Consider the following 24,260-nt stretch of genomic DNA (forward strand, 5'->3'; position numbering starts at 1 on the left):
GGAAGCTCATTGTTCCTGTTTAAATTCCTTCACTGCAGGGGTCTGGCTTTTGGTGGACACACTCATCCCATCGCTCTACAAACTCACTATCTATGGCGTATTGGAGATTAAGGATGAGAATACAACCTCAGACCACAGTTCCTCATCCTACATGAGTGTTGTCCTCAATGCTACCTACATCTCCATCCAGGTAACACAACAGCTGGCTACCAGGGAACTACCCAAAGTGTGAGACCAGCTTTCCTCAGCACAGTGTCTGATATAAATTCTGGTCATTCGAGGGGAGGGGGAAGTGCAAGCTGAACAAGAGGCCAGCTCCACTGCTGAGCCCACAATACTCTTGAGAAATTGATTGTATGGTTGATAAGTCTATATGTGGTTCAAATGTGAGAGGAGAAAGGGAACAGTGATGTGTACAGGGAGTGAGGGGGGAGTGAGGTTGGAGGAGGGACAGGGAGTGAGGGGGAGTGGAGTTGGAGGGGGACAGGGAATGAGGGGGAGTGGAGTTGGAGGGGGACAGGGAGTGAGGGGGAGTGGGGTTGGAGAGGGGAACAGTGATGTATCCAGGGAGTGTAGGAGAGGAGGATAACAGAGTGAGTAGGAGTGGGGTGAACCTTAGACTGTGTACACCATTATGCTGGAAGTGTACCTGAGAAGTGTTCTCTGGGTGTTTCTGACAGGGAGGTAGGTTTATCGCAGGCACTCTGGAGAACCCGTTCAGAGGAGAGCTCCTGATCGTTTTGCGAGGAGACCATTCAACCCCAGATTGGACTCTACCCTATGGACCGAATCAGGGGGCTAAGGTATTAGGTGAGTTGGCCCACCACAACTCATCCCTCAACAGAGTTCCACCAACCCTTTCCTTCAGCTACTTGAAACAGAAGCCTGCTGGACCCTTACCTCTTCTCCTAATTTCACTGAATTTTGCTGCTCTTACCCCATATCCCTCACTTCCTTTGTCACACTGTGATAAGTGTGAGACTCTGCCTCAGGAAAGCATCAATTGCAGAAAAGGGCCCCCACCCCCAGTCACAACTTCTCACTGCTACCTTTGGCAGAAGGTAAAGAAGCTGAAGACCATAACCACTAAATCCAAGAATTGCTTTATTTCCAACAGCTCCCAGGCTCTTAAACCTCTGTGCACTACCCTTGCTGTCACTCTCCAGAGGTCTGTCTGCTCTACTGGCTTAGAACTTTATTGAAGCCTCAGCCAACTGTGAATATTCATTATTTTTCTCTCTTCCTCTTGTATTATCTTTTCACTTCTTATGTGCCATGTGTTTTACATAACTGAGAAGCTACAGCAAATATGGTTAGCGTGGCAGTTAGCACAATACTATTACAGAACCAGTGACCCAGGTTTGAATTTGGCACTCTCTGAAAGAGTTTGTATGTTCTCCCTGTCTATGGTTTTCCCTGGGAACTCCAGTTTCCTCCCAAGTTCAAAAATGTACTCCAGCAGTTGCAGGTTAATTTGGGGAGCATGGATTTCTTGGGCCGGAAGGGTCTGTTACTGTGCCCTTTTAATGTCTAAAAAAAAGCAAGATTTTCAGTGCATCTGTGCATTGTACTTGTTTATATGACAATGAACTCATTCACCTGTCACTGAGAACTGATGAATGGTGAGCCCACAAAGCTCCATGACAGAAAGTTCCAAAGGGTGCTGGCCCCACAGTGCTCCTGCTCCAGATTGCTATCTGAATGCAACAAGGCCTTTTCAATCCTCATCAGCTGATCAGGGGTTATATTTGCTGAACAATGGACTCACAAAGCCCCTCATTCAGCATCTATCACCCCTGTCTGCAATCCATTGCCTCTCTGCATACTCAGGCCTCAGAGCTCAGTGCCTCTGGTGGGACAGTTCTGGGTACATCGCCCTCCTATGTGGGGAAGTTCTTTATCCCGCTCACAGGGTGGTCCAGGGCACATTTGTTTGAGAAGCTCCTGCCTGTTTGAAGTTGTATCCTGAGGTTCTTTCCCTCCCCGGTTCTGCAGGAGTGTTCGGAGGGCTGGATCTTCATGGTCGTCCACACCAGCTCTACAGGACCAAGCTGGGAGCAACAGCACTGGCTGCTTCTGGAAACATCACACTGGCAGCAGCTGTTGATTGGCAGGTAGGGCCTGGATCTGCTAGGAATGCTGTGGGACAGGCACTGGGAGAGGGACACTAGGACACAGGACAGGGAACAAGGGTCACAGTTCAGAAAACATGGGACACGGAATTGGGGCAGAAGACATGGCACAAGGGCCACAGGGGAGCAGCTTCCTTGATCATCGGGGCAGGAGATGTGGGCCACAGCTTTGGGGAGCAGAGTGGAGGCAGGGGAAGTAGATCTGGGATCAGGTAGAAGGGGAGGTAGATCCAGGGAGGGGTAGGTTCTTGGTTCTGGGGGAGGGGTGGTGGGTCCAGGGGAGAGTGGATCCGGGAGAGCGGGCCTGGAGGGGGCAGAGGGGGTCTATGGGAAGGGGGTGGGCCTGAGGGTAAAGAAGAGTGGGACATTAGGGGGGAAAGGGGGTGCAGGGTGTGATAGTATAGATTCTATCACCAATGTGTATATGTATATACGTACAGATGAAAGTGTAGGATGACTGTGGTTGGCTGAGAGCGTAGCCACACCTACTGGCAGGTCTTAAAGGATTGCTCCTAGCCAGACCAGGTCATTCTGGACTGGTCGACCTACTTGTGATATGCTCTAGTCTTTTAGTTAATAAAAGCCTTGGTTTGGATCAAAAAGTCTTTGGATCTTTCAACGTGCATCACACAGGGGAAGGGCAGTAAGTTTGAGGTGAGGTGTTATGGGTCTGGGGAGAGTGGGTCTGGGCGAAAGTTGAGGGGTCTGGGGGTAGGGGGAGTAGTAGGAGAGATTCCAGCGGGAAAGGGTTCGGGTCTGCGACCACAGCTATTTACAATATACATTAATGATTTAAATGAAGGGATTAAAAGTAACATTAGCAAATTTGCAGATCTCACAAAGGCAGTGTGAAATGTGAGGAGGGTGTTATGAGAATGCAGGGTGACTTGGACAGTTTGGATGAGTGGGCAAATGCAGTTTAATGTGGATAAATGTGAGGTTATCAATTTTTGTGGCAAGAACAGGAAGGCAGATTACTATCTGAATGGTGTCAAGTTCAGAAAAGGGGAAGAACAATGAGATCTAGGTGTCTGTTCATCAGTTACTGAAAGTAAGCATGCAGATACAAACAGGCAGTAAAAAAAAAGCTAATGGCATCTTGGCCTTCACATAAGGGGGAGTTGAATATAGGAGCAGAGAGGTCCTTCTTCATTTGTAAAGGCCCCTGGTAAGAGCACACCTGGAGTATTGTGTGCAATTTTGGTCTCCAAATTTGAGGAAGGACATTCTTGCCATTGAGGGAGTCCAGTGTAGGTTCATGAGGTTAATTCCCAGGATGGTGGGACTGTCATATGTTGAAAGATTGGAGGGACTGGGCTTGAAGGATGAGAGGGGATCTGATTGAAACATATAAGATTATTAAGGGATTGGACATACTAGAGGCAGGACACATGTTCCTGATGTTGGGAAAGTCCAGAACCAGCCACAGTTTAAAAATAAGGGGGAGGCCATTTAGAACGGAGTTGAGGAAAAATTTTCACCCAGAGAGTTGTGTATCTGTGGAATGCTCTGCCTTAGAAGGCAGTGGGGGCCAATTCTCTGGATCTTTCAAGAAAGGGTTAGATAGAGCTCTTAAAGATAGTGGAGTCAAAGGATATGGGGAAAAGGCAGGAATGGGGTACTGACTGTGGATGATCAGCCATGATCACAGTGAATGATGGTGCTGGCTTGAAGTTATTGTATCTTGTCTATTGGGCCAGGAGAGTGGGTTTAGGGAAAATGGGTTCCAGAGTAGGGAGTGGTGGGGTAGGGGGTTCGGGGAGAGGAGGGGAGTCCGGGGGGAGGTGTTGTGAGACCAGAAGGAAAAGGAGTGTGTCCAGGGAGAGTGGTTCTAGGAGGAGGGCCAGGTATCTGGGGGTAGGGGGAGTGGAAGGAGATGTTCCAGGTGGAAGGGAGTGGGTTGGTGTGGGGGCAAAATGGGTCTGGGGGGAATTGTTCAAGGCAGATGTGGGCCTGGGATCTAGGGGGAAAGGTGTGTCTGGAGGGGAGGAACTGAGTCCAGGGGAGGGGTATTGGAGGGAGGGGTACCAGGTGGAAGGGAGTGGGTTAGGGGGAAGAAACTGTCCAGAATGATTGGAAGTTGTTTGAGGCAGGAGTGGGCCTGGGTTCTGTGGTTCGGGACAATGCCGTGAGTCTGGGGAGAGAGGGATATACACTTTTCCCACACCACCATCTGTGTTACATATGGCATTTTGCAAGCCTGTACACTTCTGTGGCTGTGAGGTATGATGCATGGGGCTGTCTTCCTCTGATGCAGACACTGTTGTTCTCCCGGGCAGGAGGGCGATCAAATCCTGTTGACAAGCACCAGCTCTGACCCCAAGCAGTCTGAGATTCGGATCATTAATTCTGTTTCGCCTGACCGAAGGTCTCTGCTCCTAGATCAGCCGCTCTCTTTCACACACTTGGGTAAGTGCACTGACCATATGACACTGGGGGAAGTTACAGCAGGGAGACAGAATTACCTCAAATATGGGGCAACAGGGGAAGCAGTTCACCTCCCTCAGCATCTGCTATCTCTCTTCCTATCTCTCCTCCTATCCTCTCTCCCTCCTTCCCTTCCTTCCTCCCTCATGTCCCAATCATCTCCCTCCAGATCCCCTCACTTTGGGACCAATACCATTTCTCCATCTCAAGAGTGGATTTCCTCCTGAACTCCCCATTGGATTTCCAAGTTGCTCTCTCAGGTGGGGATGCTGAGTGTCAGCGAGACCTCCTTCTCCTCTTCAGACATACCCTACCCCTTCATATGATCACCCCTCCCTCAGTGCAGACCATCCTGCTCCTTTGCTTATGTTGTAGTGGCTTGAGGCCCACTCCATGAGCCACACAGCAAACAGTCGTCGAACAATACAATTGGGCAGGAGAGACACCCACTCCCACAGGCTGCAGGAATAGCAGTTGAATCTGCCAATCACAGCCAGCAGATTGCAGGGGGTTCAATCAGGGCCTGTGCATCCAGACAACCAATCAGCAGCCAGCCTCACTCAAGCCACGCCTTGGTGGTGACACAGCCGGCTGCCTATAAAAGGCAGAGCTGCAGCCCAATAAAGTCAGTGTTGGTTATGCTCCCTTAGTGTATGTCTTCTTTCTACCTTGAGCTATAACCTGAGCTATAACCGTAGTGACCCCACTACAATGTCCACCAAGTCCTGGGATCTCCATCCACTCTATGACAGGCTGCGCTCTACTCCTGTACAGACCAGCTGGGACTGAACTACAAGCTCACCCAGACCCTGCACACTAATCTGGGTGCTCACTGCCCACCTTGCAGAGGCTGCACTGGATCACCCAGGGTAGTGCACCACAGACCCCTACCTTCCTGCAGCCCATGGGGTGGTCCCTGTCTACCTTCCTGGGTGGAGATCCTCACTGCTGACATACTCCCCCTCCCATCCCCATCACCCTCCCAGAACCCCGTCCTATCCCGTGCCCAGTAGATGCCCTCCCTCACCATAACCTTTGCACCCTTCCCATCTCGTGGACTGCTCGCACCACTTTTTTTTTAAACATACAAACTTTATTCAAACTCCAACATTACAAACACAAAACACACATAGAGCTACAACTAAAACCAAAAACCACCATAGACATGTGGCAACAAAACTGCAAGAATCAGTAATCACGACCACCTCTCTATTATACAGTATCACACATCAAATTAAAACACAATTTTTGTCATCAACCACACATGCTATCCCAGAACTAGACCACCGTGTGTTCCCACTCCCCAACGCCACACAGGCCCAGATGCAATCCCAAAAGACGGGCAGGCAGCCAGCTGTCCCCACCCCCTCGACTGCCTGGACCCGTGACTGTCAGCTGTTGAGGTGGGAGATTCAGTCAGTGACTCCATTTCTGGCCCCTCACTCACCCTGTGAGAGAAGTGAGGAATTCCTTCCTGCAGCAAATTGATACAACATATTGCATTTACGTAGCATCCAGGGTGCAGTGAAACCATCCCAAGGGGAGGGGAGGATAAATGCAATGTCCAAATTCCAACTGATGGCTTTTAGTACAACACAGTATAAGCCCTTTGGCCCAAGATACTGTGATGATCAATATAAACCTACTTCACAGAAATCTAACCCTTCTCTCCCTCACACCCATAATCTATTTTTCTTACATCCATATGTCTAACTTAAGAGTATTTTAAATGTCCTGATTGTACCAGCCTCCAACACCACCCACAGCAATGCATTCCAGGTACCCATTACTTTCTGTTTAAAAAAACTTATCTCTGATATCTCCCCCAAACTTAAATCGATGTCCTCTGGAATTTGCTATTGCCGCCCCAGGAAAAGGGTGCTGCCTGTCTACCTGATCTAAGCCCCTCATAATCTTATATACCTCTATTAAGTCGCATCTCACCTCCATCGCTCCAAAGAGAAAGGCCCCAGCTTGGTCATCCTTGTTTCATATGGCATGTTCTCCAATCCAGGCAATATCCCGGTATATCTCTACTCCCTCTCCAAAGCATCTACGCAGCAGTGGTTCTCAACCCTTTTCCACTCACATACTACCTTAAACAATCCCTTATTAATCACAGAGCACTGATGGCATATGGATTATTAAAGTGGTATGTGACTAGAAAGAAAAAGGTTGAGAATCACTGATCCACATCCTTACTGTAATGAGGCGACCAGAACTGAATGCATTTCTCCATGTGTGGTCTGACTGGAGTTTTATAGAGCTGGAACATTTACCTCATGGCTCATGAATTCAATTTCCCAAACTTTCCTTTCAAAGTTCTCACATCTTGGTTGGGCTCCTCAGCAACAGGATCCAACATCGTCTTCCAATCATCAGCATTTTCTAATAGCAAAGCAGAAGCCATTACACGGCCACTTGACAGGTGAAGTATGTGCCCACAGCCGGTGTCAGGGGTTCCCATAGCCGGTGTGAAGGCTGCTCACAGCCAGTAGAGGGCTGCCCACAGCCAGTGTGAGGGGTGTACCCATAGCTGCCTCAGAGACTGTGCACCAGTGTGACTCTAGCTTGTTCTTATTCCAGTGGAGAAGCAAGAGGGGAAGAGAAGAACCTGGCGCTACAGCCTGGCAGCAGATGTTGGCCTCCTAAGTAGAAACATCAAGATCACCGGCGAGGATTCTCCCAATAGGCAAGAGGAATTATTCGGAGCTCGCGTCCTGATCAGTTCCTTTGTCCACAGTGACCAAGAGATCAGTGGTAAGCATCCTTTTGTCCTTACCTTACCCCTGACTGTGCGGAGAACCTCACTCTGTGGCGGCAGAGGGGCAGGACTGTGGACTGTCATTGAAGGGGGTGAGGCAGGACCACCTGGAGTGTATGGCCTGTCCCAGCATCCAGCAGCACTGGAAGTGAGGTACACAAGTTCCTTCCAGGTTCCATTCCCCTGTGACGAAGAGGGTCAGGAATGTGGGTTGTTCCTGTGGTTCCCTGTTACCCAGAGGGATTCTGGAATGATGGAAAGATAACATAAACACTCAGTGAGTGGAGGGTTAATATTTGAAGTATTTAATTGTCATTCTGCCTGTTGAAATGAACTTGTGCAGAATGACTCCTGCCAACATCAGGAGTCTGCAAGTTGTATCAGTCGCCACTAAACCTCCATGAAAACTTGTATAGATCCCACCCAACCTCCCTATATGTGTAGAGCACATCACACTGTCCTAAACACAACACCCTGGCAACACACAGCTCTGAGGAACAGTATCTGTGGGTTAGGTCCTGCCTGACCCCTGATATGGGTTCCAGCTAACCCAGGGGTAGGGATGGTGGGGGTGGGGTAGGTACTGTCTGACCTCTAGTGTGGATCCTGGCTGAATTGGGGGGTGGGTCCTGGCTGATTCCTGGGGTGGTTCCTGGCTGACCACTGGGTAAGTCCCATCTCACCTGGGTTGTAGGTTCCAGCTGAGCCCAGGGCTGGGTTCTGGCTGACCCTTGGATTAGTTCCTATCTGACCCAGGGTGTAGATATCGTCTCAAACTGGATGTGGCTTGGCTGACCCTTGGAGAGAGTCCTCATCTGATGGTGGTGTGTAGTCTGATAACCCGGCTTTGTTTTGATCATGGGCCTAACCCCAGGACCCAACCTCGGGTCAGACGGGATTTACCCTGGGTCAAGTGGGACCCAACTGGGGTCAGATGGGACCCAGCCTGGATCAGACGGGACCCAACATTAGGTCAAATGTGTTCCAACCCTGGGTCAGATGGGACCCAACCCCAGGTCAGACAGGAGCCACCCCCAGGTCAGACAGGAGCCACCCCCAGGTCAGACAGGAGCCACCCCCAGGTCAGACAGGAGCCACCCCCAGGTCAGACAGGAGCCACCCCCACGTCAGACAGGATCCAAACCCAAGTCAGACAGGACCCATCTCCGGTTTAGATGGGACCCATCCCCAGGTCAGACAGGGTTTAGCCTGGATCAGATGGGACCCAATCCCAGCCTCAGCAGTGAACTGTCCTATCTTTCTTCTTTACGACCCATTGAATTTCCTTCCCAGTTCCTGGGTGTTGAGTTTCCACAATGCTCCAGAAGTGTGTTTTCTGTTGCCTAGGTTATGCAAGAATCAAGGATGTTGAGTTCTTCCGTAGCGGCCAGATGGGTTACCTGGATTATTTCGACCCACGCTACTCTGTGGCCTTTCTCAACGTGGGCCAGGTTTGTGGAAGGATCTTTTGGAACCTATCAAGTTTTCATTTTACTGGGTACATTTTCCTCTTCAACCTCCAGGGTAAAAGTTCCTTAGGGGTGAATTTAGGAAATCTGGACACAGTAGATCCCATCGCCTTCCAAGAAACTTGGACTAGATTCCCTGCATCCTGCTTATTGCCAGTGGATATTACTTTGCATTTCACCTCTACTTGGGAAAGTAGTAGGAGGATTGTTAGGATTTGTGGGCAAGCTATGTTTCTGGCAGAGTGGCAGTTCCCATGATTTGTGTATCTTTAGCACACCTTCCTACCACTACAGAGTGAACGGGTGCAGGAGCTTGCAGCAGCTATGTTTTAGATTTTCCTTCCTAGGGAGTGAACATCATCAGGGTTGGATTCACCCAATACAATGTGGATGAAAGGTCATCTCTCTCCATGGATGCTGCCTGACCCATTGCATATTCTTGGCATGATTTATCTCAAGTTTTCGGACTTTGGGAATATGTAGCCTTTCGATCTAAATTTGAAAAGTGTTATGGGCTCCCATGGCATATTGATTCCACAATTGTAAGATCCAACTTGGCTCTGGCTGTCTGACCTTTAGCTGTTGTGAGGAAAGGCTGGCCTTGAAATGTGTAATTCCATTGGTGTTGGCCTCCAGATTTTCAGTTGGTAAGCATGGTAGGGGGAATCCATTCAACGATGGAGGGGTCGGCTCTCAGAGTAGAATGAGATGGGATTAAATACACCATCCCAGGTGAGAGTTGATGCATTTTCTTTTCTGACTAACTGCTGAGATTTACCAGAACCTTCTCTCACAGATGGAAGGGAATGAATCTTATGTGCAAGGCTGTGCTATACACAATGGATTTGCCCCTGCCATTGGAATCTTTGGAACAGATGGCCTGAACATCGATGACAACATAATTTACAACACCTTGGGAGAAGGTATGAACGGATGGAATTTGAAGTGGGGATGGACCTTGAGTTTGTGAAAAGCAGTAAGGGAATGGATAGAAAGATGGCCACAGCTATTAAAGTGATCTAAAGCCAACAGCAGGGAGGGACAACTACAGCCAGCAGTTACAGGACGGGACAGTGTGTTGGCAGAAAGAGTACAGGTGTAGTCACCTTGCTTACAATTACAGTATGTTGGCAGCGCCATTTGGCAAGCTGTGTCCAAGACTGGTGCTCCTACTGAGAAGAGGGGATCAAGCAAAGGTTTATCAGATTGGTTCATGGGATGTGCCCCATGAGGATGGATACTCTAGAACAGCCATTCTCAATAGGGGCCCTACTGCCCTCCTGGGGGGGGCCATGGCACATTTAAGTAAAAGCCTTGTTTCTCTTCACCTCGAGTAACATGAATGTTTTTTTTTATATAGCCAGTAAGAGAAAAGTATGAAAGAAACCAAAACTTGACTAGTTCACAGGGAAAAGGGCTTTTAAACTTTGAGCAGAGTCCTCGAAGGGCCAGAGCCAAAAAAAGGTTGAGATTGGTTGCTGCAAAATGAGAGATGATCTTGCTGAAGGTTATGTCATTGTTATGTGGGTGGATGTTTCTCTGAGCAGGGGATGAGGGTCACAGTCCCAAAATCAGAATTTGCCATTCAGAGGAAACCCGGGAGCCATTTCTTTGGGCAGACGGAGGAGACTCTGGATTCTGTCCTGTAAATGGGCTGTGAAGCTGGTCACTGTAGATTTGAGACAGGCACTGAGAGAATCTGTGAATGTTGGATGAGTGGGACAGAGATAGATCAGTGGTATTTGGCTGAAAAGAAGAACAGGAGCTGAGAACAAGGGCTAGGGCTTCAAAGAGTGGAGGTCTGTCCTGAACTATTCCTCTCAGGGAGTTCCATGTGTGGTGTCTGTAGTATCTGCGGAGAAAGCCTCTGGTTTCTAATGGTTTCCCTGGTGTCTCACTTGCTTCTTCCAGGTATCAAAGTATGGGGGAGCAGGAGCCGAGTGAGGAGGAACCTCGTGGTTCTCAGCAAATCAGCAGAGATTCCTAACTCCTGGACGGCAGCCATTGAGGTCTGAGGGTGGGAGAGGGACTCGGAGTGGATTCCAAGCTTTCCCTTCACCTCCCCCGTCTAGGGACATGCTCCCTCTCCTGCCCATGGACATGCTACTCCCCCGCCAGGGCCAGGCACTCTCTGAGACCACTCCCCCAGCTGCCACTATACCTTCCATATCCCCTCTCCTTCAGCCCTCTCCTCTACTCCCCTTGGTACCAAACTTAAGTCATTGTTATGGCATTGGTAATATCCATGCAGTTTAGCAGCTCCCAACCCACCCTCACCCAGCCCATCCCCCCACCTCTTCCATTCAGCCTGCATGGGTGTGGTTAGCAGCTGAGTGGGCGGCAAGCTCTGGGACTTGGAAGGTACACTTGTTTCTTGCCTCATGTTCCTCGCTTGCCATTCCCAGGTGAATAAAGGCTCTGACATTGTGCTGCAGGAGAACATTATTGCAGGCTTTGACCAGATCGGTTACCACATCAACGGGGAGCCTTGTCCTGGTGAGTCTCAGCTGTGCTGCCTCCAGCGTAGAACAGAGATGAGAGAAATCTCTTCAGCCAGATGGTGGTGATTCATTGCCACACATGGCAGTGGAGGCCAAGTCCTTGGGTAGATTTAAAGCTTTGATAGTTTATGGGTTCTTGATTCATAAGGGTATTAAAGATTATGGGGAGAAGGCTGGAGAATAGGTTTAGAGGAAAAATACTCAGGCGGCATAGTTAGTGCCATGCTATTGCAGTAGCAGTGACCCGGGTTCAAATCCAGTTCTGTCTGTAAGGAAGTTGCACGTTCTCCCTGTGTCTGTGTGGGTTTCCTTTGGGTGTTGCAGTTTCCTCCCACATTCCAAAAATGTATAGGGGTTGGTAATTAATTGGTCACATGGGTGTATTTGGGTGATGTGGGCTCGTGGGCCTCTAAATTTACAAAAGAACCATCAGTGATTAATCAAATGGCAGAGCAGATCGATGAGTCGAATGGCTTAATGCTGTTCCACAGTCTGATGGTGTCACTCAGACCCTTGGGTAGAAGGCACTGGATGAGGAACCCAGAGTCTGTGCCTTCATCCCTTGGGAACCTGTGCTTATTCCCAAGCCCTCTCTTTGTTTGCCATGAAAGGCTGGAGAAACCTGTAGATTTCAGTGGCTGGGCTGTTGGTCCAGAAATGAGCAGGGAGGTATCTCATGTGGCTGGGCTGATGGTCTGGCAGTGAGCAAGAGGGTCCCATGTGTCTGGTCCATTGGTCTGGCAGTGAGGTGCCATTCCCTGGTGGGGTAGGTCAGGAGCTGAATTGTGTGGACACAGAGCAGAGAGAAGCCCTCCCTATCTCCTCACTAGGATGGGAAGGTGTGAGTTTCCATTGGGCAGGTCACAGGGGAAAAGGGGTATCAGCAAACCCCCCCAATCCCAGTCAAGCCTCTGTTTGCGGGAAGGGAGACCTGGGGAGCAAAGCATGCTAGTAGGTGGGAAGAGAGTGGCAGCTACACGGGGGTAAGATGAGCAGTGACCTGACCAGGTGCTTGCCTGAGTTGAGGACAGTGAACTGGATTCGATAATGATTGGACAGGAAAAGCCAGAGAGTAGTAGTGGATGGTTGCTTCTCAGATTGGAGGCCTGTGAGTAGTGGTGCACTTCAGGGATCAGTGCTGGGACCATTATTGTTTGTCATCTAGATCTGGATGATAATGTGGTAAATTGGATCAGCAAGTTTGCAGACGACCCTAAGATTGGAGGCGTTGTGGATTGCAGAAGGATCTGGACCAGCTGGAAAAATGGGATGACAAATGGCAGATGGAGTTTAATGCAGACATGTGAGAGGTGATGCATTTGGAAGGACAATCCAAGAAAGGACGTACATGGTGAATAGTAGGGCACTGAGGAATGTGGTAGAACAGGGGGACCTGGGAATACAGATACATAACTCCTTGAAAGTGGCATCTCAGGTGGATAGTGTTGTAAAGAGCTTTTGGCATAATGGACTTCAGAAATCACAGTATTGAGTATAGAATCTGGGATGTTATGGTAAAGATGTATTAGACATTGATGAGGCCAAATTTGGAGTATTTTGTGCAGCTTTGGTCACTTAATTACAGGAAAGATATCGATAGGATAGAAAGAGTACAAAGTAGATTTACTAGGATGTTGTCTGGACTTCAGGAACTGAGTTATGGGAAAGGTTAAACAGGTTAGGACTTTATTCCCTGGAGCGGAAAAGCATAAGGGGAGATTTGAAAATGGTATTTAAAAATATGAGGGGGATAAACAAAATAAATGTAGATAGGCTTTTTCTACTGATGGTAGATGAGATACAAACCAGAGGACATGGGTTAAGAATGAAAGGGGAAAAGTTTAGGGGAAACGTGAAGGGGAACTTCTTCACACAGAGAGTGGTGGGTGTGTAGAAAGAGCTGCCAGCTGAGATGGTGAATGCGGGCTCAATTTTAAGAATTTGAACAAGTACATGGATGGGAGAGACATGGAGAGCTATGGACTGGGGGCAGGTCAGTGGAACTAGGCAAAAAAAAAGGTTTGGCACAGACTAGAAGGGCCAAATGGGCCTGTTTCTGTGCTGTAGTATTTTATGGTTCCATGACGGGTAAGAGTTTCAAACAAGGTTTGAACATGGGGGCACATGTGATGGGGCTGGCCTTGTTGGGGGGGGCCATATGTGAGGTGGTCACATATGGGGGGAAGAGGGCCATGGGGGGCACGTGGAGGGGGGTGGGAGTGAGGGCCATGAGAGGTGAGGGTCATGGAGGCCCTAACATTGAGGGTGGTGAGGGCCATGGTTTTGGGGGGGAGGGGGAGGTCAAGGCCTTGTTGGGGAGGGGGGGGAAATCATGTCCAGGATGCGTGCAGGTCAATGGAAAAATGCAGGTTGGCAGTTGGGAAGGGTAAGATAAAGAGGCCTACACAGACCAATGTGTGAATGCGACGCAGGGTTTCACACACAGGCCAGTGTGATCATGCAGGGGCAGGAGCAGAGGTAAAGACCAGGGAGGCCTACACAGGCCAATGTATGCAGCACACATACAGGCCAGTGTGATCATGCAGGGCAGGGGGGCACATACAGGCCAGTGTGATCGTGCAAGGCAGGGGTACACATACCTGCCAGTGTGATCGTGCGGGGATAGGGGCACACACACAGGACAGGAATTGTACGCAAGCTAGTGTATGCATATGGTAGAGGCAAACATTACAGACTGGGGGTGGGACGTAAAGGGTTCGAATGACACGTCCTACCCATTGCCTGCAGGACAGCCGAATCCAGTGGAGGCCTGGACTGACAACGAGGTGCGTGGAGGGCGGATTGGAGTTTACATGAATGGAGATGGTCTTCCCAACTGCTCCCTCATCCAAGGATTCACAGTCTGGAAATGCCAAGACTATGGTATTTACTTCCAGGTAGGACATAATCTCGGGAGCTTCTCACTCAGAGCACATGAGAGAGGATATGCTGGCTTCTTGTTCCTTGATCCAATCACCGGATCCCAAGAGTGAGCAGGAAATCACAACCATGGGTTATTTGAAGGGCAACCCAACTGAGGTTTTACCACTCACACTATCTCTGGATGTAGCAGCAGCCTGTGAGGACCAGATCCCTTGATCTCTCCCTGGTCACGGTTCCCAAATGCAAGATGGGGCAATTTCCTCTGACAACAGATCCAAAAGTCAGAAAGGCGTGTGAATATATATATATATATATATATAAAATATATATTTGGGATGACTTTCACAGTTACAGGATACTGCTCATCAGACACTCAGCTTGAGGCAAGAAACTATTCCTCAGGCAGGGAGTCCTGATTTTGATGCTCCTGTACCACCTTGGGTTGAAGATTCTTTATGCTAGATGGAAAGGGTCTAAAATTCCTTGAGTCCTCTTTAGACAGCACTCCCAGAAAATATCATCAACAGAGGAAAGGGAGACCCCCAGTGATCCTCTCAGCTGTTTTAATGATCATCTGTATTGACTTCTAGTCAAATGCTTTGCAGTACTATACAACACAATGATGTAGCCACACAGGACCCTCTCAATTGCACTCCAGTAAAAGGTTGTCAAGATGGCAACCAGTAGTCTTGCCCTGCTCATCCTACTTAGGTAGTGTTGGTGATGCTGCACCTTCCTGACTAATGAGGAGGTGTTGTAAGTCCAGGATAGGTTATCCCTTCTATGCACACCAAGTAACTATGTATTCTCCAGTCTTTTCACATAGATGTATAGTGGAGAACGGTCGACCTTCATCCTTCTGAAGTCCACAATCATGGTTAACATTACGGTTAGGGCAACCTTATTACAGTGCCAGTGACTTGGGTTCAAATTCATCGTTGTCTGTAAGGAGTTTGTTTGTTCTGTGTAGGCTTCCTACAGGTGCTCCGGTTTTCTTCCACCTGCCAAAATGTACTGGGTTAATCGGGGTATTTGGGCAGTAAGGTCCTGTTACTGTGCTGTATGTCTAAATTAAAATTAAAATTTAAAATCTCCTTTGTCTTCTCCACATTGAGACTCAGTCACGTGACAGTGAGGGCGGAAATAGAATTAGGTGGAGGTTAAATGCGTGGCTAAAGGGGTGGAGTAAGAGACAGGGTTTCAAGTTCTTGGACCACTGGGACCTTTTTTGGGTAAGATGGGACCTATACCGCAATGATGGGTTACATCTTAATCCCAGAGGGACCAGTCTCCTGGTGGGGGCATTTGCTAGGGCTGTCGGGGATGCGGGGGTTATGGTTGAGGACAGGGTTTCAAGTTAGGCAGGACAGCAGGGTGAGGGTTAGTAGGCTAAGGAAAGAGACAAGTTTAAATAATTTGAGGGAGGAAAAGCAGAAATTACTGTGAAAAGATGTTATAGTGAAAATTGTGAGAATGGAAGAGAGAAGGATATGCAGAAAGTAGGATGTAGGAGATCCCTGAGATGGATTTATTTTAATGCGAGGAGTGTAGTAAGGAAGCTGGATGAGCTAAAGGTGCAGATTGACATGTGGCATTATGATGTTGTGCCTATTAGTGAGACGTGGTTGAAGGAAGGTTGTGACTGGCAGTTGAATGTTCCAGGATTTCGCTGGTTTAGATGTGACAGAGTTGGTGGATTAAGAGGGGGAGGTGTGGCATTACTTGTCAGGGAGGATATTACAGCAGTGCTGAGGCAAGGTAGACTGGAGAGCTCATTGAGGGAGGCAGTGTGGGTAGAGCTGAAAAATAAGAAGGGTGAGGTTACTATTAGGGGGGTATATTATAGGCCTCCAAATGGGGAAAGGGAACTAGAAGAGCAAATGTTCAAGGAAATAGGTGAGATGTGCAGTAGAAATAGGGTGGTTTTGGTTGGGGATTTCAAATTTCAATTTTCAATTTTCCAAACATTCTCCTGCATGAAAACTAACCTGTCCTTATTTCAGACAGAATGTTCTGTACAGATCTCCAACGTAACTCTGGTGGAAAATGGACTGGGTATTTTTCCAATGATTAATGGACCACCAGCACTCTCACATCGGATATCCAATAAAACCATTCACATCACTGTAAGTGGCATCACTCGGCTGCACTCTATCTACAACCCACATTTTGAACCTGCCCAAATTGCCCATTCGCGCTCACATACAAGTATATTGTCATTTGTATTTATACATCAGATGAAACAGCATTTCTCTGTAACTCAGCATGAGTGCACACACACTCACACTCTCACAATAATTGAAGACAGATATGATTTAGGGACAGCAAGGTTAGCCAAGCGGTTAGCGCAATGCTATTATAATGCCAGTAACCAGGGTTCGAATTCGGTGCTGTCTGTAAGATGTTTGTACAATCTCCCCAGGTCTACCTGGATTTCCTCCGGGTACTCGGGTTTCCTCCCATGTTACAAAGACATTCAGGATTTATCAATTAATTTGTGGAATTGGGCACCACAGGCTCATGGCTGGATGGGCCTGATACTGTGCTGTATCACTAAGTTAAATTAAAATTAAAAGATATACTTGGGAGGGTTTACTCAGTTACAGGATACTGTTCATCAATCTCACAGCCAGCCAGTCCTGATTTTGATGCACCTATACCTCCTCCTTAATGGTGGTGGATCAAATATACTGTGCACTAGATGAGCTCAATTTAAGCAATGCCCACGGTGAAATAGAGGAAAGGGATCTTTTCGATTGTTTTAATAGCCCACTGTATTGACCTCAAGTTCTGATGCTTTGCAGCTACCGTACCAAACATTGATGTAGCAAGACAGAACACTCTCAATTGAGCAGATTGAGATGGTTGCATCTTGTTGAGAGATATTGAAGTTTTGTAGACAATGCTTTTTACAAATCAGGAAGGATTTGGATAAGATGCGTGAGAGATTATTTCATTGGAGGTGCTGACCAGAAAGATGGTGGGAACAGGGAACATTGGTTCATTTGGGCAATCGCGTGTGTGTGGGGGGGGGGAGTAGCCACAGGAGACATTGAAAACTTGAGCCCGCCATATGGGTGGGAAGGGAAGCCATGGACCCAAGGTTCTCCTTAATATTTCTTCAAAAATGAGGAAAAAGCTGTATAAGGTGAAGGAATGGTCTGATGGTTTCATAATATATGGATAATCACTGTACAATTCTGCTAATTCTTTCATGGATGTTTTCTTAAAGAATTCCTTGGTGGTTGGAGTTAGTGTTGGCTCTAATTGCTCTGAATCTCTACATGACAATCCTGCTTCAAATGGTGCAAGGAGCTGGAGTCCCCAGCAGCCTTGGGGTAAGGAAAGTCTTTACAAAGGTCGATGGAATCCAGGTTCATCTGCAAGGCCAGAGGTTAATTGGTGTCCTGTTTCCTGCCACAGGAAGGAGTGGGATCAGCTGGCCAACGTTTGCCTCAGCGACGAACTCTGCACCTCGCCACTCGTTCTCCATGTTGTTAAGCTACCCTGCAATCAGTGGGAAGATGCTGGTACAGAGTAAGTGATGATGCGGCTCACCAGTCTCCATGGCAGCAGGCGCCAGTGGAAAGCAGATGTGGGCAGCACAGCTGGTAGATCCACTGCCTCGCCACGCCAGACACCTGGGTTCAATTCTGACCCCTGATGCTGTCTGTGGGGAGTTTTCATGTTCCCTTATGTGGGGTTCCACCCCACATCCTCGTGTCCACCACACTCCTCAAAGACATGCGGGTCAGTGCGATAATTGTTCACTATGAGTTGCTCCCTGTGCGTGTGCACATGAGGTTGAACCTAGAGGGGTGATGTGGAAATTTGATGGGATTGGTGGTTGATGGTCAGCACAGACCTGCTGGGCCAAAGTGCCTGTATGACTGTGGGCCTGTGATGTACCTCTGAAGTAGAAATCCACTCTTAGTTCACAGAGTGGACATGGGGATGGTGGTGGCAGGAGGAAAATATGTCAAGTTAGGGAAGCACGGAGAGCGCAGGATGGGAGTATTAGTGCTCTGGAGGGTGCGGAGCCAATGTGCCACCCTCACCCCCACCCCCGAGGAGGATGTTGCCCAACCAAGGGAGTCCACAACACCAGTGGACCAACAGAGGTGTCTCATGCCATCGCCGCATAGTATAGTTAGCTGCTGGTTCATCGGTGACACTGCTGCATTTCCTCTCCCAAGACACGACGTTCGTGGGGTTCCAGGGAGTGTGCTCCCAGCAGCTGAATGTCATGTTCATCAGCAATCCCGAGAATGAGGACATGCAGCACCCAATCCTGGTGAAGGGAATTACCGTTGACCAGAGTGAGGAGCCAGGGAAGGTCTTCATACACAGGCCCGACCTCAGGTGAGTCAGGGACCACTCACTGACTGGCAGTGGGAGTTGTTCATCATCTCCAGTGGAATGAAGGGATGTCAAGACTGGTGGTGCATAGTGCTAAGGAAAGCATTTCACTTCATGTCCACTCTGATGAAGGGCCATTGACATCAACCATTAATTCTGTTTCCCTTCCACTGATGCTGAGTGTTCCCTCGTGTGTGTCAGGTTTTGAACGTCTGCAGGGTTTTGTTGTCAACCTCTTTGGCCCTCATTCACCCTGCCCCCCATCCCCCCCCAACCTCTAACCATAGCCTGTTTTCAGTTCATCTCTCCCTGTGTCTTGTGTCAATGCTCCCTCACCCAGGAAACTACCTAACCCCACAACCAACTGACCCTGGCTTTCCCTCTCCACACAGATATCTTGGTGCACCTGTGTCCAACTGTGCCTGTATTTGTGGAGACATGACTACATATCTGAATGTCCAACTGTTCATGTGTCTGTACAGGCCTGACTGCATGCTTGTATATGGAGTTGTGCCTGTGTTTGTAAAGAATAACTGTGTGACTGTATGTCCAACTGTGCCTGTGTTTGTACAGACATGACTGCATCTGCATATCCAGCTATACCTGTGTTTGTACACACACTGGTGCATTTCCACAACCTCTTCCAGATCTCAGGGTTCTGTTCCAGTTAATGCACCACCTGTCATTTCATTCTCCACCCACTTGCTGAGCTTTACCAGCCTGGGTCTCAGTTTCTAAACAACTTTAAAATCAGAAAAACTGCAGGTGCTGGAAGTCTGAAATTGAAACCAGAAGCATTCAGCTGGTCAGTCAGCCTCTGTGTAGAGAGAGAGAGAGAGCGACACACACACACACACACACACACACACACACACACACACACACACACACACACACACACACACACACACACACACACACACACACACACCTTCAATGGGTCAGATTGAGGAGCCCTCATCCGGAGCCATTTGAGTCATTGCGCTTTGCTCAGGAGGGTCTGCCCCTCACCAATGTCTGTGTTCCAGCAAGGTGAACCCCAGTGACTGCGTTGACATGGATTGCGATGGCAAGAAGAAGACCCTGCTGAAGGATCTGGATGGCTCATTCCTGGGAAGAGTGGGAGCAGTCATCCCACAGTCAGAATACCAATGGAACGGGGACAAACGCCACGGGCTTGGTGACTACCGCATCCCGAAGGTTTTGCTGACATCTTTGAATGGAAGCAGACTTCCTGTGTCCCAGGTGGCACCGCACAAAGGTCAGAGCCATACACGACAGGGTATCTTGTAGCATGGGAAGGAATGGAAGCAGAGTTGGTGATTCTGGTTGGAAGCAATCTGGTAAAGGGGCAGTGACCTGAACAGTTATCTGGGTCTCTCCCCCCGATCCTCTTTTCCATAAGCACTGGATTCAGGCAGGAGAGTTATTGGGGAGGGGTGAGGTTGTTGTGAAGGAGTGGGGTTAATGGGAAAGGATTTGGGGAGGGGAGAAGTGGTCTTCTCACCACACCAGTCAGAGGTGAACAGAATGCTCTGAACAGGGGAGTAGGTAACCCCACTCCCTGCATGACCTATACAGAGTGGTTAGGCAAAGAAACAGACCATTCAGCCCATCTGATTTCACCATCTCTTCTGGAAGCAAGTTCCACATACCAACCACTGGAACAGTGACATCCCATCAGGTTCAAGGCCAGTAGGGTCAGCCTTACCCTGGACCCAGGACAAATAGTCAGCATCTGTTGGCAGACATCAGGCCAGCTTACATTACAAGTAATTTTGAGAGAGAATTATTTCTAGTGTTTTCAGAGTTGGAAACCAGTTGGACTCATTTAAAATAGTCCACAAAATTCTCCAGCAGAGCGATGATTGTGTTTGGGTGTGCGGTGCCGTGGGCTGGGATATGCTGTCTGATAGGGTAATGGGAACATTCAACAGGAGATTGCAACAAACCTGGGAGAAATTGTATGAGCTGTGATAGAAGTTGGATAAAGTCTTGGGAGACTGGGGGAGACCTGATAGAAGTTTACACAATTATGAAAGACATAGATTGGGCAAACAGAATATTTTTCCCAGGGTAAAAATCTCACATACCAGAAAATGTAATTAAAGCAAGAAGGAATAATTCAAAAAAGATGTGCAAGGCAAGTTTTTTTAACACGAAGTAGTGGGTGCCTGGAACAGGCTGCCAGGAGTAGTGGGGAAACAGATACAATAGTAGTGTTTGAGGATTTTATATAGATACAGGAATATGCAGGGGATGGAGGAATGTGGATACAGTGCAGTCAGAAGAGATTTTGTTTAATTTGGGTTTATATTCAGACACATGGACCAAAGAGCCTGTTCCTGTACCAGTTCTAACTGGAATGCAATGGGATGTGCAGAACTGCAGGGGGTGAGTGTGGGAGGGGCAGGTTGTGGAGCCATCATAAAATTAATGGGCTGAATGTTCTCCTATGTTGTAAGAGGTTATAATCCCTATGTGAGGACCAGCGACCAGCATGTTGCATTTGCAGGTGTAATGATGGACCAATGTGACAAAGTAAGGACTGTCTAATTCCATCTCCTTCCTTTGAATGACAACCTTTAATGCTTTTGCATCTCCTCTCAGGGATTATCCGAGACCACACATGCACCTACGTGCCCGCCTGGCAAAGCTACAAGTGCTTTGGGTTGAACTATGAGGTGCTAGTTATTGAGAGCCTGGACTCCGATACTGAACACAGGAGACTCTCGCCAGTGGCCCTGCTCTGTGATGGATACCTTGACCTCATCAATGGTGGGTGCCTCCCCCTCACTGTCCCTGCTTCCATCCTCCCCATGTACTTCTAGTGTGTCCAGCACTTGAGTGTTGTTTCCCCCTCCACAGACACTGTCTGGACTGCAGGGTGTTCCCGGTGTTTTATTTAATTTAGAGATACCGCATGGAAACAAGCCCTTCTGGCCCATGAGCCTGTCCCGCCCAAATACATCCATGAACCTTTTAACCCTGTACGTCTTTGGAACATGAGAGGAAATCAGAGCACCCGGAGGAAACCCCCACAGTCACAGGAAGAATGTAAGAATTCCTTTCAGATAGCACTGAATTTAAATTGTGCTGTTTCCTGCCTGTAACTTGGCCCTCCAGTGGTGCAGGGCTTTGTGGGTGTTATCCCCACTCAGTCCCTGTCATTGCTGGATCATTACCACACAATGGGCTTCAAGCAACTGCATGGACTCACCCAGGATAAGGGAAGAGTGTTTGATCACAGTATTCCTGTTACGAGAGATTAAATCAGGTTCAGTGGGTTAACACAGAACTGAATCCAGACACAGGCTAACAAACAAAGGATCATCTTTATAGCCCAGGGAGAAAATGGGGAAGACACAAAATAACACTTGATACTATATAGGCATTCACATCAGATACAGTGATCTCTGATCTCAGCTTAGCTCTCTCTCTCTCTCTCTTTATTACACAAGTGCTATAATATTCAATAACTAGTACACAGGGACTTCAATGTGCACTCTCAGTTCCCTGTTCCAATGGGGTACGGCTCAGTGCTAAGTATTCCCATACAATACTATGGTCCTGCTGTAAGTGTAGTGCACACTTTACCAATGACTCCTCCAACAAAGTACACAGTTTGCACCCTGGCATGGAACAGCATTTGTAGTCAGGACCAAGGAGTAAAGAGGATGATCTGCTGCATGGGGTTGGCTTTTAAAGTCCAGTAACTGGAGAATCCAGCCAAGGTCATCAGTAAGTGTTTTAAATGGACCAATGGTCAGGTGTGCACTAATGGGTGGGCAGTGTCTCACCTTGATTGGCAGGTGATGCAACTTTCGACTAGGTTCCAGACAGAGAAGACAGACACATGACTCTACACAATCCACATTCCCACTAAGTTCCAGACAGAGAGGCCACATGACCTTCCACAATCTACACAACAGTGCTTTTGCCCCTTGCCAGTGTTATCATACTCATGTCAACGAATCCATCAAGCAGTATTTTAATATTTTTCTGGCCAACATTCCTGTATCTGATGTTCCAAAAGCCACAATTGTCCTTTGAATACTAATCCATGGGGACATCCAGAATTTCCTGGATGGAGTCATTAAGATTTTTGACTTCCTGTCCATTCTACTGGCCAATTAATTGGGAATCAGAATCTGTCACAGTAGCTACTGGAGTGGTTAGCACAAGGCTATTACAGAGTCAGCAACATGGGTTCGAATCCAGCACTCTCTGTAAGCAGTTGATATGTTCTACCCATGACCTGCTTGGGTTTCCTCTGGGTGCTCTGGTTTTCTCCTATGGGACTAGTAGATTAATTGGTCATATGGGTGTATTTGGGTGGAGCAAGCTCGTGGGCTGAAAAGGCATGTAACCATGCCACAACTCTAGGTTTAAGTTTAAAATGCTTGAATGCTGTTCTTGCAGGCAAGGCTGCACTGCTCCTGAGCCTGATCCAGCAGTGATTCTGTGCCTCAATTCCCTATCCCACAGTAACTGAACCCTTCTGGTCCACAAACTTGTTCCACCCAAAAACAACAATTAACCTATAACCCCCATTTGCTTTGAAGGGTGAGAGGAAACCAGACCACCAGGAGGAAACCTATACAGACACAGGGGGAACATACAAACTCCTTACAGACAACACCAGATTTGAACCCAGGTCGCTGGTGCTGTAATAACACAGCGCTGAGTTTCCCCAGATGATTTTGTGAATCACACGTGCATGTTGTATTCTGGTGACGTTACTGGGAGCTCAAACTGCTCCTCCCCAATCTGGGTGCATTTTGCTTTCAACTTCTTTCCTTATGTTTCATAATGGCAGGACCACAGGACCATGGCTGGTGCTCTGGATATATGTGTCAGAAGAGAATTTCACTGTTCTATGCGATTGTGGCCACCAGCAAGGCGTGTGACGTGTACTTCACTAGCACCAATCCTTATAGACTTCGCTTGCTGCTGCTCAACGCTGATGTCAACAGGGTAAGGAACTGGCTACGCGGCACCTGGCTGTCATTTGTCACACTCCCCCTGTCACACACTCATCCTCTGCCTGATTCCACTGCAGCAATGCTTGCTGTTGAATTTACTAGAATGGTGGGTGGTCAGAGGAGGTGGGCATTGAATACTGCCAGTTGAAGACTGCAGGATTCAGAAGCAAACCACCGATATGGTGAGGTGATATTGTAACCAAACCCACTGTGTGAGTCACAGTTAAGTTACTCCCATCGATGGGATGGTCCAATGGAATGTGACCTCGTGCAGGTTTGATTCAGATGGAGAAGAGTGAGGTCAGACGATTGGTGAGCAGTGAGGTCCAAGCCTGGAGGGAGCAATGCTGAGAAAGGTCTTGAGTGGGTGAGTCTTTTGCAGGTGGATCTAACTTTCCAGCAAGTCACCTCTGACTCCAGAAGTGGCAAGCACACCAAAATGTGGGCTCCCCAAACACACCGAAACATTTTCTGCCAATACACTGAAATGCAGGCTCCCCAAATGCACCAAAACAAGGGCTCCCCAAACATATAATGCAGGCTCCACAAAGGCTCTAAAACAGGAGTTCCACAAACTCTAAAACAGATCTTTGTAAACACACCAAAACGCAAGCCCCACAAATGCTGGTTCCAGTGCACAGGAGACTGCTTCATTAATCTTTACTGTTCCATCACCACCTGGGCCTGTCACTCTCTAACTTCTCCTTGGTTGTTCACACACATGGCCTCCACACCGCAGT

The 24,260-nt window shown here is 48.3% G+C and overlaps 1 protein-coding gene across 1 annotated transcript in view; it reads left to right on the forward strand.

Moving 5' to 3' along the window:
* The window catches only part of pkhd1l1.1 (PKHD1 like 1, tandem duplicate 1), a 185,547-nt gene that overhangs the window by 144,047 nt on the left and 17,240 nt on the right, over positions 1-24,260 (forward strand). Inside the window, exons 67-83 of the mRNA XM_069915690.1 lie at positions 39-190; positions 681-810; positions 1,996-2,114; positions 4,412-4,541; positions 7,146-7,319; positions 8,671-8,774; positions 9,589-9,715; positions 10,704-10,801; positions 11,198-11,288; positions 14,042-14,190; positions 16,180-16,302; positions 17,409-17,514; positions 17,600-17,713; positions 18,373-18,538; positions 19,564-19,796; positions 21,146-21,313; positions 23,355-23,512. Coding sequence (XP_069771791.1) covers positions 39-190; positions 681-810; positions 1,996-2,114; positions 4,412-4,541; positions 7,146-7,319; positions 8,671-8,774; positions 9,589-9,715; positions 10,704-10,801; positions 11,198-11,288; positions 14,042-14,190; positions 16,180-16,302; positions 17,409-17,514; positions 17,600-17,713; positions 18,373-18,538; positions 19,564-19,796; positions 21,146-21,313; positions 23,355-23,512 — 2,342 coding nt within the window. The remainder of the gene's footprint in view (positions 1-38; positions 191-680; positions 811-1,995; positions 2,115-4,411; positions 4,542-7,145; positions 7,320-8,670; positions 8,775-9,588; positions 9,716-10,703; positions 10,802-11,197; positions 11,289-14,041; positions 14,191-16,179; positions 16,303-17,408; positions 17,515-17,599; positions 17,714-18,372; positions 18,539-19,563; positions 19,797-21,145; positions 21,314-23,354; positions 23,513-24,260) is intronic.

The sequence above is a fragment of the Narcine bancroftii genome, chromosome 2, assembly GCF_036971445.1.
Source record: "Narcine bancroftii isolate sNarBan1 chromosome 2, sNarBan1.hap1, whole genome shotgun sequence".
Taxonomy (NCBI): Eukaryota; Metazoa; Chordata; class Chondrichthyes; order Torpediniformes; family Narcinidae; genus Narcine; species Narcine bancroftii.